General features: G+C 39.1%; 1 protein-coding gene across 4 annotated transcripts in view; it reads left to right on the forward strand.

The window, feature by feature from the left end:
• Positions 1 to 13,514, forward strand: part of LOC121299752 (tetratricopeptide repeat protein 28-like) — a 394,301-nt gene that overhangs the window by 150,747 nt on the left and 230,040 nt on the right. Inside the window, exon 1 of one of the 4 annotated variants that reach the window (XM_041227762.1) lies at positions 8,523 to 9,348. The exons of the other annotated variants lie outside the window; for them this stretch is intronic. Within the exon in view, the coding sequence (XP_041083696.1) occupies positions 9,322 to 9,348 (27 nt within the window). The 5' untranslated portion in view covers positions 8,523 to 9,321. Of the gene's footprint in view, positions 1 to 8,522; positions 9,349 to 13,514 lie in introns of those variants that run through there. 4 annotated transcript variants of the gene reach the window in all.

Here is a 13,514-nt window from a genome sequence, read left to right on the forward strand (position 1 = left end):
TTGTACACACCTTAGCTTCAGTATACATAGGCAATTTCGTACTGCACATCACAAACAAAAATATACAAAACAATTAAAAACAAAGCATTAATATCGTACTGTTGTCATATACACACACGCTGAACAATAACACAAAGCAAATTAAATATCTACTGAAGCGGTTTTTATTTTTGCCGAGGTGTTCACTTGCGGCAGCAATGCTCTGGCAAAAGTCACAGGGCAGTGACGTCACCTCCCTAGCAACAAGCCTCCTATGTTGGGAATGGATTGTTTCAATGCAGCGGGTTTGTGCATTTGAGAAAGGAGAGGAAGACTCATGAAATTAATTGGAGACTTAAGTTGATGAGAAGCAATTACCGCCCGCAGTAGTAATAAAACACTGTGCTGTTTTTATAGAAAAAATTAGAAAAAATTAGAAAAAACGAGTTGCATAGAGGATTAATATTGGACCCTGATGCCCCCGATAAAACGAGGGAGTCATTGTACAGGGTTTGTTGTCAGCCTATTTGTTTTTCTATGGGTCTCTCGCTGTGTATATCGCGGCCCTCGATATATAGCGGATTTATTTTGGACCCTGACACCCACGAAATATCGAGTGGGTGGTGTATATTGAGGACACTCAATAAACAAGTACTGTAGTTCTTCCATGAAAAAGTATTCTTATTGTGCAAATAGTATGGTCTAACCCAAATTGATCAAATGAATTTGGAACACTGCAATTTGCATTCTGTCATTGGATTTGAATTGTTGCAAGGTGGATTCCAAAAATCACTCTGTAGAACTCTCATGACTTGATACTTTAATAAACAGAGTTAACAGTAAGGCAAATATGCAAATCTATTATTGTAATAAAGCTGATTTTTACCAGTTTTTTTTGTACATTACACATTTCTAAGAAATATGTTTGCAGCAATATAAGGCATTTCAAAGGCTTGTACTGTACTGTACTTTACTGCGGGAGACGCTTGTCATGAACTAGAGTAAAAACCCTGCTGCAGTGGCTGTGATAAAGTATTCTAAAGGCAATCGCGTGTGTTAAAGATGCAGCTGCTACACAGAGATAGCAAATTAATTAGGAGCTACAGCCACAACTTGTGGTGACTGAGGCTCGTTAAAAAGACCCGTAACGCTCTGGTTTCTAGCTTTGCTGAACGTCCGGGCTGAATGAAACGCAAACACTTTGATAAGAAGAAGGAAGAAAAATCACACTGATGAACTTAGCCCCAGAAAAGCCTTTAATGCTAAGATTGCCCGTCTGCCCAATGGCTACAGTAAGTCTCCCATTTGACTCACTCCAGTGCATATGCACTTGCAATAAGTGCTTTGAACATCGAGCAAGGAGCTTATATGCCTTGTGACTTGGCTGTAGGCTTACTGAATTGATCTGTGAAGAGTTAAATAAATAATTCTGCGATACTAAGCTTTCTTATTTCTGGGTGGTGCACATCAACCCTATTACTCAGAGAACCATGGTGACCCTGTTACTTTGAAGTAGTTGTCATCAAAAGGAATTATATTCTGCTGGGTCTTTGATTGACCTCAAGCCTTTGTTTTTAACAAGTTATAACCTAGGCTTCTTCGTGCTTATGTGTGTGAGCAAACATATTGCTGCCCCACCTTTTATTATAATGGAACTCTTTCAGTTTTTTGCTTTAATTTAGGGTATATTTCTTGTACAAAATTTCAGACTATAATGACACTGTTCTGTAGACTGCAAGCATGGATTGCAGCTTGTTTTTGGAGTAGATCTGCAGAACTGAACATTTTCCTATATGTTAGCAGTGTAAGATTTTTAATGGTCATTTGTAAACAATAAAATTGGCAAACGTCTTTTCCACTTTCCATCCTGCATTTCCCATTGCAGGAACACATCCAACACAGGTGAGGCTTCTGGGAGTTTGAGTCGTTGACCATAGAGAAGAAGCATTAAGCACTGCTGCAGAAGGGACCCTGATCTAGATACGCTGCATTGTTTCAAAGAGAAATTCTCTTTACCAGGGCTTAAATAAAAGAGGCATTTACAAAACCAATGTCTAAATAAATATACTTTGACCAGAATATTTCACAACACTAACAACACTATACTACTGGTATATAAATGGTTTTACAGACCCTGATTACCACTACTCTACTCAAAGCTAACTTAGGTAAATCGCAGTATCAGCGCTATGCTTTAGTACGAGAGGTCCCAGGTTCGCACATTGCCCTCCGCCTGTGTGTGGATTGCCTCGCCCTGTGTTGGGTGTCAGAAGTAGATGCAGGTACCCCGGCACGCACTTGTCGGAGCGGACTTGAGGCTGGCAGGGGAGAGTGTAGTGTGCATGGGAGAAGGCAACAACAGGGCTGGTAGGTGACGTAATCACAAAGACATAAGCCCGATATACGCTCCTTGCAAAGGAGCCGGCTCTTTTGTACAGTGGTATTGGCGCTATGCTTTAGTGTGAGAGGTCCCGTGTTCATGCCCACTCTCCGCCTGTGTGTGGATTTACCTGCCCTGTGTGATGCATTTGCCTGTGGGAACAGAGATCGCTACATTAGCACTGATCAGGGCATGTGAAACTCTTTTTAAAGGACAGAATTCTATATTTGGTATGAATTTATGGCTGCTAATATGTCTGTTTAAAAGGGTCTGCAAATTCTATATAGTGCTAAAGTATACACTTCTAAAATTCACAAAGTAATTCCACATTCACCTATTTTTTGTAGCACGAAGGCAGAAAGTCCACGTTGTATTGAATTAAATAGTGAGTAAGGCTGCACAGTGACAGATGCTAGACAGTATGTGGCTTGACATCCAATTGACAGGCTCTCCTTGATGTGCAATTCTAGGACAATGTTTGCTTTTCTTCTAATTAGATGCCTTGTCAAAAAGCCAACCGTGGGCTGTCCTGAATACCCCAGAGCCAAGTGACTGTCAGCCCACACGCTCTGTGTCAGATAACATCCTCTTCCACAGCAGGGGTGAAGCACCTGAGCACTTGAAATCCTTACAGAACTGAAGTATCAAACCCTGATTATTTTTTTAGGTTTTTGCTGTAACTATACAGAGAGAGCCCAGGTTTTTCAAAGTGCCATTATACACTACTGGGCAAGCCAGTGTGTTAACATCTCACAGATACTGAGGCACTGAGTTCAAGGGGTTGTATGCACAGTATGTTTACACATACTGAACAAGTGGCAGAGAGGTCCTAGATAAACTTGTCAGAAATAGGCTTTATTTGAGTGCTTTTAAGTGTAGCCATAGTTTTATTTCTGACAGTATGACAGACTCTACTGTATTTCCACTTTCTGTAATGAAAAAGGCTTGATATATTTCATTCATATTTTACTCTAGATGATATTGTAACGACCGAGGTGTCTGCTTTACTACAACAGGACATTGTTTGCAGAGTTCGAGAATCTTCTTTGGCCCAGAGCCAGGTTAGTTACTACTGTTGGTGGTCAGTGTTGCCAGAAGCAAGAGTTTCCACCAATCATGAGCTCAGCTTGCAGAACGGCCAGAACCCATTGCAAGGTGAAAAGGGAATGGCACGAGGGATCGGTGGGGCAGCTCATGCATGCATGCATGGGATTGGAGGGTGATGTGCTGGGGGCGTGGATTGGACAAGGGCATATAGGGGAGTGATTATAGGGGATATAACTGCAGTTTAGATGGCGTGACACGTGGCTGACATTGTACTTTTCTTTTGTTTCTACAGTCTGTGTAACACTGAAAGCAGCACGCTTTACTTGCTGGGTATGTAATCCATGCCTTCAGTAAACTATTGAATTCAAGAACCTGCAATGCCTGTGTGAGCCTCCCGTCGCTACAGTATTTTTTACTTCATACATTCATAACTCACTGCTGTTGCCTCACGCTGTCTTTTTATAGTTTTCTTTTTACATGAAACCATGTTTCAATTGCATTTTACTGTAGGCTTTTGCTGGCTTTGCAATTCTTCCCTATGCTTGACCACAGATATGAGCTGGTACAACTTGTTGTGACTGGGGCTTTACTAAACCTGGACCCGCAGTATTGAATTGCCATAAATTCTGTCACTAGAATTCTGACTGGCACCAAGCAGACCACTACATGACTCCTGTTATACTTGTGACACTTTAGTTACCAGTCGAGTCCTGCATTGCTCCTTTTGACCAGTAAAGCACTTCAGAATATCGGCCATATTGTATTTGTGATGTGGTCACCGCTTACATCCCCAAGCACCAGCGGTGATCTTCAGAGGAGGCTATTGTGTCAGCCGTTGCACAATCTCTGGAACTCTGCCAAGGAGTACTGTATCAGGGATACCCCTACTCTTCCATTTGTTAAATCTTAATTAATTCAAGCTGTAGAATTGAATTTTTGGAATTTTAAGTGCCTTGTAATGTCCTGATTAAGAATACAGATTCTTAACACATTCCAGTAGCAGGTGAATCCAATTACAAATGGCTTTTTCTTTTTCGGTGATAACTTTTTGGTTTTCCTTATCAAACCAAAATAATTGCTCTTACATTGCAAACTTTATGAAATTAATTTTGGTCTTTTGATCGATCTCTTTTTTTCAGTCTGGAAGAGATCAGAGACTTTAATTGTCTCTTGAGAGGAATTAATGGGAAAGTCCTTCAGGGCATTTACTTTACACTAGTAAAATATCAGAGGGCCACTTGAGAGTCAAATTGCTTTTATGAGCATCGCTGCCTGTCTGGTTAATTTTTTTCTATCCCCCCGCCTTCTGCAAAAGCAGTGTCTTCTCATAATTAGTTGATGAGTGTGTGTCATTCATCAATTACCAGATTCAGATGGGGCATTTATACAGAATGTTGAACCATATGCCTCTAGTACTGCCCTAGTTCCCAGCTATTGAGGAGAAGCAACTCAAAACACGATGCACCCTGCTGACCCCCTGCTCTGTGAGGTGCGTGTGTGCATCTTTCATGACTCAGTTTCCTGGCAGATACAAATGAGACCTGGGCTTATTTAAACATGAGTCCCCCCGCAAAGTGCGATTACTTTCATAGGAAACACCAGATTCCTCCAGAACCAGACAGTGTGCACCAGCAGATTTATGCATGCGATCAGGCAACAGTTAGGTTTCAGTTGAGAGAACTGATTTTGTTTAGCCTAAATGTAACTGAAGTCTTTAAAATCCTAAAAGGAATTGACAAAGTCAGCCAGCACTTTAATCACAGATCAGAAGCCAGGACTAGAGGACAGAGTTGGAAATTGGGTGGAGACCATTGGGTGGAGAGAGGTTTTGGATGAAGGTTAAGAACTGTTCTTTACACTGAAAGTGGCGAGGATGTGGAATGGATGACCTAGCAATGCTGGCCATGTAGTTGATGCCAAGTCACTGGGATCCTTTAAGACCTGACAAGGTTTAAGATCAGCCACTTGGAACAAGAGCCAAATATTTTTTCTGCCTCAAAGTTAAATCCTATCTGAGCTTTGCTCTTCTTTGTAGTCCATAGGAAACTATGTGGGACCAGGTAGGCTCCTATTACCTGTAACACAGGAAGTGACTAGGAAGTGAATGTGGAAATCAAACAATCAAGACAACAACAGACTTGTAAGAGAATGTTGTTATGCTAACGAGAGGTAACACAATGCATTTTTAAAGCTTTGGCTGTTACACCTGCAGTATAAGACAGTGTTGGTTTTATCTTCTGTTCACCCAATACATATTTGTGAACTATGACAACATGAACAAAAATATATGCGTCAGGGAAAAGTACTCTCGTTCTTAAACTGTAACTGCACTGCACCTAAAAATAATTTAGTAGGGCTGTCAGAAGCAGTCTTTGCTTGCTGCTTCGAATAGCTCTCAGCAAATTAAAATGAGGCTAGCTTTTTATTATTATTATTATTATTATTAATAATAATAATAATAATAATAATAATAATAATAATAATAATAATAAAGAAGAAGAAAGTATCCAAATGTATTATTAATATTAATTACAATTTCAACATATTTAAAAATACAGCGCTGTGATAAGTACAACATGGGACACAGCAAAAGTAAAGCAATGCATTTCTTGTAAACTTTGGAGGGTCTTCTGTAACAGATTAAGGGATAAATAAATGTGGTAGCCAGGGGACCAACTTACCTGATCTTATGGGTGTGGTCATTGAAACAGGGGAGGAGTGTTCATGACACGTCACAAAGAAAACCCATTCATGACATAAACCTGACCATGATGAGTTTCTGCAGTGCTTTATAGATCACCTGCTTTAAACATCCTGAATCTTGATCTGCCTTAGAACAGCCCTGAAGCTCCTATTGGAAGTCTCTTCAGCAGCAAAGTCCATTTAGAACTACTGTGAGTGATTGCAGTCATCTCAGAAAGACAGGGGAACACCAGACTGTAATTGGAATGTGAACATCTGGGATAGTCCACACCGAGCCTTGTAATCAGGAGACTGGGAACAGGGAATGATGCCCAGGACTTGCTGTTCATGTCCCTGTTGCTTTGCCTGGTCGTCAGTAATTATTTACTGCTTGGTTGCTGCCCTTCAATCTGTTGCCACTGTACTTGGCAGAGCATATTAGGACTCCCTCCCCCAACATAAAATGTGTTTGAGCAGGTTCTGTTCATAGCATAAACCTGCAGTATTTTGGACAGGAACAAGCCATAGTTCATCAATCATACATTCAGTGTGAAAACTTCTGAATTCAAGTAGACCATTCTGGCTAATGCCTTCAGCAGTTGGTGTGTATGAGGATGGATTGGTGAAAATGCATTAACTGTATGTACCAAGTTTTTTGGTTCATACAGTAAACGTGCGTATTGGATAATTTGTGGGACTCATTGGCAGCAAACCAGAGGGCAGCCTGTTGCAAAAAAGGATGGAGAAAAACTAGGCAGAAGTGTTAAAGGGACTGAATGCTTAAAATAAACAAATCCCCTGAAATTGATGAGATCCTCCCAGTAGTACTCAAAGAAATGAAAGAAGTAATTTACAAACCGCTAACCAAGATCATGCAGCAGTCTCTTGACACAGGGGTGGTACCGACAGACTGGAAAATTGCAAACGTAATACCGATCCACAAAAAGGGAAACAAAACTGAACCAGGTAACTACAGACCAGTAAGCCTGACTTCTATTATATGCAAACTTATGGAAACTATAATAAGATCCAAAATGGAAAATTACCTATATGGTAACAGGGTACTGGGAGACAGTCAACATGGTTTTAGGAAAGGGAGATCGTGTCTAACTAACTTGCTTGATTTTTTTGAGGATGCAACATCGATAATGGATAATTGCAAAGCATATGATATGGTTTATTTAGATTTCCAGAAAGCTTTTGACAAAGTCCCGCACAAAAGATTAATTCTCAAACTGAACGCAGTTGGGATTCAAGGAAACACATGTACATGGATTAGGGAGTGGTTAACATGTAGAAAACAGAAAGTACTGATTAGAGGAAAAACCTCAGAATGGAGTGTGGTAACCAGCGGTGTACCACAGGGATCAGTATTAGGTCCTCTGCTATTCCTAATCTACATTAATGATTTAGATTCTGGTATAGTAAGCAAACTTGTTAAATTTGCAGACGACACAAAAGTAGGAGGAGTGGCAAACACTGTTGCAGCAGCAAAGGTCATTCAAAATGATCTAGACAAGATTCAGAACTGGGCAGATACATGGCAAATGACATTTAATAGAGAAAAGTGTAAGGTACTGCACGCAGGAAATAAAAATGTACATTATAAATATCATATGGGAGATATTGAAATTGGAGAAGGAATCTATGAAAAAGACCTAGGAGTTTTTGTTGACTCAGAAATGTCTTCATCTAGACAATGTGGGGAAGCTATAAAAAAGGCCAACAAGATGCTCGGATACATTGTGAAAAGTGTTGAATTTAAATCAAGGGAAGTAATGTTAAAACTGTACAATGCACTAGTAAGACCTCATCTTGAATATTGTGTGCAGTTCTGGTCACCTCGCTATAAAAAAAGATATTGCTGCTCTAGAAAGAGTGCAAAGAAGAGCGACCAGAATTATTCCGGGCTTAAAAGGCATGTCATATGCAGACAGGCTAAAAGAATTGAATCTGTTCAGTCTTGAACAAAGAAGACTACGTGGCGACCTAATTCAAGCATTCAAAATTCTAAAAGGTATTGACAGTGTGGACCCAAGGGACTTTTTCAGCCTGAAAAAAGAAACAAGGACCAGGGGTCACAAATGGAGTTTAGAAAAAGGGGCATTCAGAACAGAAAATAGGAGACACTTTTTTACACAGAGAATTGTGAGGGTCTGGAATCAACTCCCCAGTAATGTTGTTGAAGCTGACACCCTGGGATCCTTCAAGAAGCTGCTTGATGAGATTTTGGGATCAATAAGCTACTAACAACCAAACGAGCAAGATGGGCCGAATGGCCTCCTCTCGTTTGTAAACTTTCTTATGTTCTTATGATTCTGTACTAGATGCGTGGATTTCGTTCAACACGGGCACTAGGACCCGGCCGGTCTCTCTCTCTCTTTCTCTCTCTCTCACTCTCTCTCTCAGATCAGTGCAGTATGTGTGCGTTGGAGAAGGGAAGGAAGTGATTAGTGTAGTAGAATCCAGTTTTGTTGCTGTTGCAGGATATCCTTCAAGCTTTTCTCGCACAAATTCCTGGGATTTCTCTGCTTTTTTCCGATGTTTTTTTATTTTTTTTATTTTTTTATTTTTTTTTTACCCTACGCTGCCGTTTTCAGGAGCGCCCTTTAATAGTTGCATTTTGCATGGAATGTACTTCAAGAAGAAGAGCCAAGGACTGGAGAATTAATCTTAAACCAATATAACATATATTTTGGATTGTACTTGAAATATTCCAAGGAAGAAATAAAAACTGCCTCGGAGGCGGAAGTTTTGTTTACTGTACGTGCAGTGTTACCAAGTCTGGTCCGTTTTTTTTTCTTATATAGAAATATTTGGGAGTACTGGAATTCTTATTTATTTTTGTCATATTATGAAAAAATAAAAGCCTCTGTTTAACTGCAGCTCTAAACAAAAATCCACTGTTTGGTTGCATTTAATAAAGAACTTTGCAACATGACATTTGCATTATAGTTGTTACGCAGACGAAGAATATTTAGCAATGCAACATTGTAACAAGAAACATAGTCTGCGGAGTTTCCGATAAGTGATTGTCTATCCGTTGGGTCTGATTTGACTCCAGAAGAACACCTTTACCGACAATCTGTTTGCCCCGTGATCTGCTTCTGTCCTTTAAGAAATATGCTGCAAAACTGAAGGAGCAAGCAGCATGAGTTGCAACTGCAACTCCATTGAATCTAAATCCACCGCCTATATAATATCTTGATGGTATACATTTTTGATTTACAAATATGATGAAATGGCAGCCCCGGAAGAAGGTACATTTTTAATTTTAAATTAATTTCATTCAGATTAACATATCGATTGCCTCTTAGAATATGCAGCAGATTTCTCACAGGTTGTGCATTATTGATAAATGTCATTTACAGTGAAGTGACGTAGTCGATAGGTACTCAACTTGCTTTTTTTTGGGGAGGGGGGGTTTTTGGTTTTAAAAATACGTATGTCTGTCAAGGTCTGGTAACAGGTAATAAATGCACGACCCTGTGTTCAAGACAGATGTACAGCAAATTGATGAGGGGAATTTGGGTTACAACAATGCTTAAGTTGTAAGGATATTACAAGGTTGGCTATACAAATATATCGTTTTGCGAGGGTTTATTTGAGATATTAATGCGGACAGGTTATATCATAACCTTTTCTGTGTATAGGAATGTTAGGTTTTCTTGTGTTGCTTGGGGAGCTACAACGTGTCAGAAATAGTTTAGTATGTGACTCACAGACCGAAGGGAACAGATTATGAAACAGCCCTGATGTGAGCATGTTGGCAAAGTGTGTAGAACGGCGTTGCTTCGGGGTAACTTAAACGGTACAGAGGAGATGTTTCATTGCCCGAGGCTTTTGACACAGAGATGGATAGATCATACAGTATTTGCCCTTACTCGGTTCACAAGATCATATGAAAACCAATTTCAATTTAAGAAGGTGTATTCTAGGTTTGGCTCAGATATGCAATTCCCTTGATCTACTCTACTGAAAGCACAGATAACGGAGTGTGTAGGAATTTAATTGCACAGGCTGTGCACAGCACCCGATCCCGGAATGAACTTCCGTATAGTTGGTTTTATTGAAAACTCCGTGACTTTTTATTCAGTTTGGTTTAGCGATGGAGAAAGGATCATTTTAACATTTATTGTGTAATGTTGTACTAATTTAGAAAATGTGAGGTGATTTTTTGTAATTGCCGTTCAATACCGATCGTGTCCTGTGGTGTCATTCTACCTGCACCTTAGAGACGGCATCCTGTTCGATGTTGCATCATGCTAATTCCTGTCTAAAGCCCTGATTGTGGATGCTGCCGCTTTCTGTTACAGTATATTTCAGATCTATACAGTAAGACTATTGCTTGTACTGTTTGTGCATTTGCCATACTGAGCTTCATATATGTATTCATAAATACGTTGTAATGATCATGTTCAGAACATATTTTAGGTAAGTATTCTGTATATTCCCTAATTCCTACCATTATCAAAAACTGTAGTTTTCTGTTTCTTTAAAACACCACTACCCCTCATTGAAATGACGAACATTTATCAACATAGGTAAATTAGACAGAAACAAAAATTGCAATTCCTCCGGGACCCACCGGGGGGCGAACATCTAACGATAAAACTGAACATCTGTTTTTATAATAGCTCTTAAACAAACAGCGGCACGCATGGAAGTTTCTGCTTGCGTGTGAGTCTGCAGCCCAGGGCCGTTTTTGTGCTCAGGTCCTGCAAGCTGAAATACACTGTTTGGTGTTAAAGTGCGTTTTCTTTCCAATAAACATTGGAATGACTAAAACAGCAAACAAGCATACACTAAAGCTTAACAGCAGACACACAAGCTGTGTGTTAGGGGGAACGTTTCACTGTAAATGCAGTATTGTCTAAAAACAGTTTTGGCTGAAATAGATTGAATGTAAATCTACATGTAATATGAAATATGCAAAAATATACATGACGCTATAGGATTTTTTAAAATGCATTTCTTTTTTTTATTATTATATAACATCTGGACTTATTTTGAGCTGTCAATTAAAGCAATTGAAGTTTCATGAAGTATCAACCGCCTCCAAACAGTACTATAGTTCCTGTCAATTCAAAAGCCATACAGATCTGTGTTACAAAATGCTAATTTACAGAAAAGCGCACTGTTGCATGTTTTGTCTGTTGCAGTGCAGGGATGGAAATAGGAATAGCAACCCAGAGAAGGCTGTGTAAAAGATGATATAAACCAGAATAGCTGGCTGTATATAGGCCTACTATTCAGACCACAACAAGTTCTGTAAAGGGATTGTCATTCGCATTTTAAACAGTCCAGTCACAATGCAGGATATGTGCACATTCCAATTCCACAAGCACCTGGGATTAGTGTCTTGTCTGAATGGCAAATCTGTATAGAATGTAGATTTTTAGGATAAAATCATTGGCCCACTCTTGTTATTGCTAATGTGAAATAAATAAATACACCGTTTGTGACCACATTTGTATTAATCTGTCACTATATTCAGAAACCATCAATAATTCATATTTTTAAAACGTTGCTCACGTTATTCAACACACATTATATTTAAATACAGATCAATAAAACACAATCTAATGAATATGTGGTTTTCCCAATATACACAAGTGTGACATATGTAAGAATATTTACAAACTAGAGGAGGCCATTTGGTCCATCTAAGCTTGTCCACTTCCTAGTAGCTAATTGATCAAATTTGTCCAAGGATCCAAGTGATTCTGCCTCAACAACATGACTAGGTAATCCATTCCATACCCTCACCCTCAAGTGTCTGCTTCCCTCTGTCCTAAGGTGTCTTCCTCCTGGTTTCTGTGCTGTACGTAAAGCATTGCTTAGGGTTAACTATGTCATCAGATGGATGGAAGGATGGATGTACAGACAGACACACACCCCTATATCCCCACAATGGGATCCTCAATGACATATGCTAAATAATGTTATTACCAAGTTTCATGACAGCTGGACAAGTGGTTTTCCACATATATGAATAAGTGTGACAGTGAAATACACTATCCTGGTTAATATTGTGTCTACTGATCCATTTCATCTAGAGAATTCAATAGCGGATTCAACTTTACAATGTGTGTGTGTGTGTGTGTGTGTTGGAAAGCTAGGAACAAGCTTTTAGAGTCATCTTTACACAATATTCTATCAATCTATTCCCCTTACATATTGCACCCAAGGATGCTTTGCTTTTATTCACATGTCCTCTAGTGACCTACTATTCAGATAAAAAAAAGAAAAAATGATCTTGTCAGGAGTATCCAGCTGAGTTACTTCTGTATTCTGCACCACCTAGCTTGTGATAGAAAATATTCAGATTCATAACTAGGGGGTCTGCGTGTTGGATAGAGCGATGAAAAATCAGTCCAGTATCTAAATTCCTCTTAGTGTTGGCACTGTGGCTTTTCCCAGGCTTCAGTGTTCCATGATAATGATGAGAGATCATTTCATATTTTCATTTAAAAGCAGACTGTCTGCTGTAACATTCCTATATAAAATGTGCAATGAAAAGGGTGTAAGCTTAACTCATGTAAAAGTCATTATTTGGATGCACAGTGCAATGCTAATTGTGTGAATACTGTAAGTTTTAAACAAATCCTTTCAGTTCTCTTGTTATATGTTGGGGTTTCCTCTTTCTTGGTATTGTAAATAATGTTAATTTATGTGGGGGCTCACACCAAGCCACGAAAAATAAAAAAACGTTATTAAAAATGTGTTAGAATCTGTGGCTGTGTTTTATAGAGTGTGGCGGGCTCTTAAACCGGAAAGCCATTAAACAGTAACAAATGTTCAGAGAGGAAGATCTTAAAAACATAAATAAACACGTCCCGTATCATCTTGCTGAAGATAATTTAGTTTTACAGACCTTTTCACTTTGACTAGTGAAGACATTTGTCATGTGCACTTACAGTACTGTTTCCGACTCAACAAGGATCGCAACTGAGAGGATTGTTATAGACAAAAGAACCGGCGCCACTGTTGGAACGAGATAGGGAAGTTAATAGTTTACAGCTTAAACGTTTTCCAAGTGTTAAATGTTGAGAATGTCACTGACTGTTAACCATTGTCATGCAGTCTTTAGACAGTAGGATGCATGCAGTGCAGTGTTATTCATTACCATAAACACGCAATAGTTCTTCATTCAGAAATATACTTTTGTCATTACATTTATTAAGTTTCTTTTCCAGCGATTATTCAATATGCATTCAAAGTCTTTTCCACACAGTCCTCATTAATGTTGTAGTATATCATAAAACATATCAACACTAAAAGTATAAATGGAGGGCTTCTCAGGAAGGTTTTTTTGATTGGTACAAACATTCCTAATATGTTAAAGTTTAAATGATTTAATTGCATTTAATCCTAAAGATTCAACGTTTAGGAAATTAAATGGTATCTATCATCCCTAGAACAG

Source organism: Polyodon spathula, chromosome 25, assembly GCF_017654505.1.
Source record: "Polyodon spathula isolate WHYD16114869_AA chromosome 25, ASM1765450v1, whole genome shotgun sequence".
NCBI classification, from domain to species: domain Eukaryota; kingdom Metazoa; phylum Chordata; class Actinopteri; order Acipenseriformes; family Polyodontidae; genus Polyodon; species Polyodon spathula.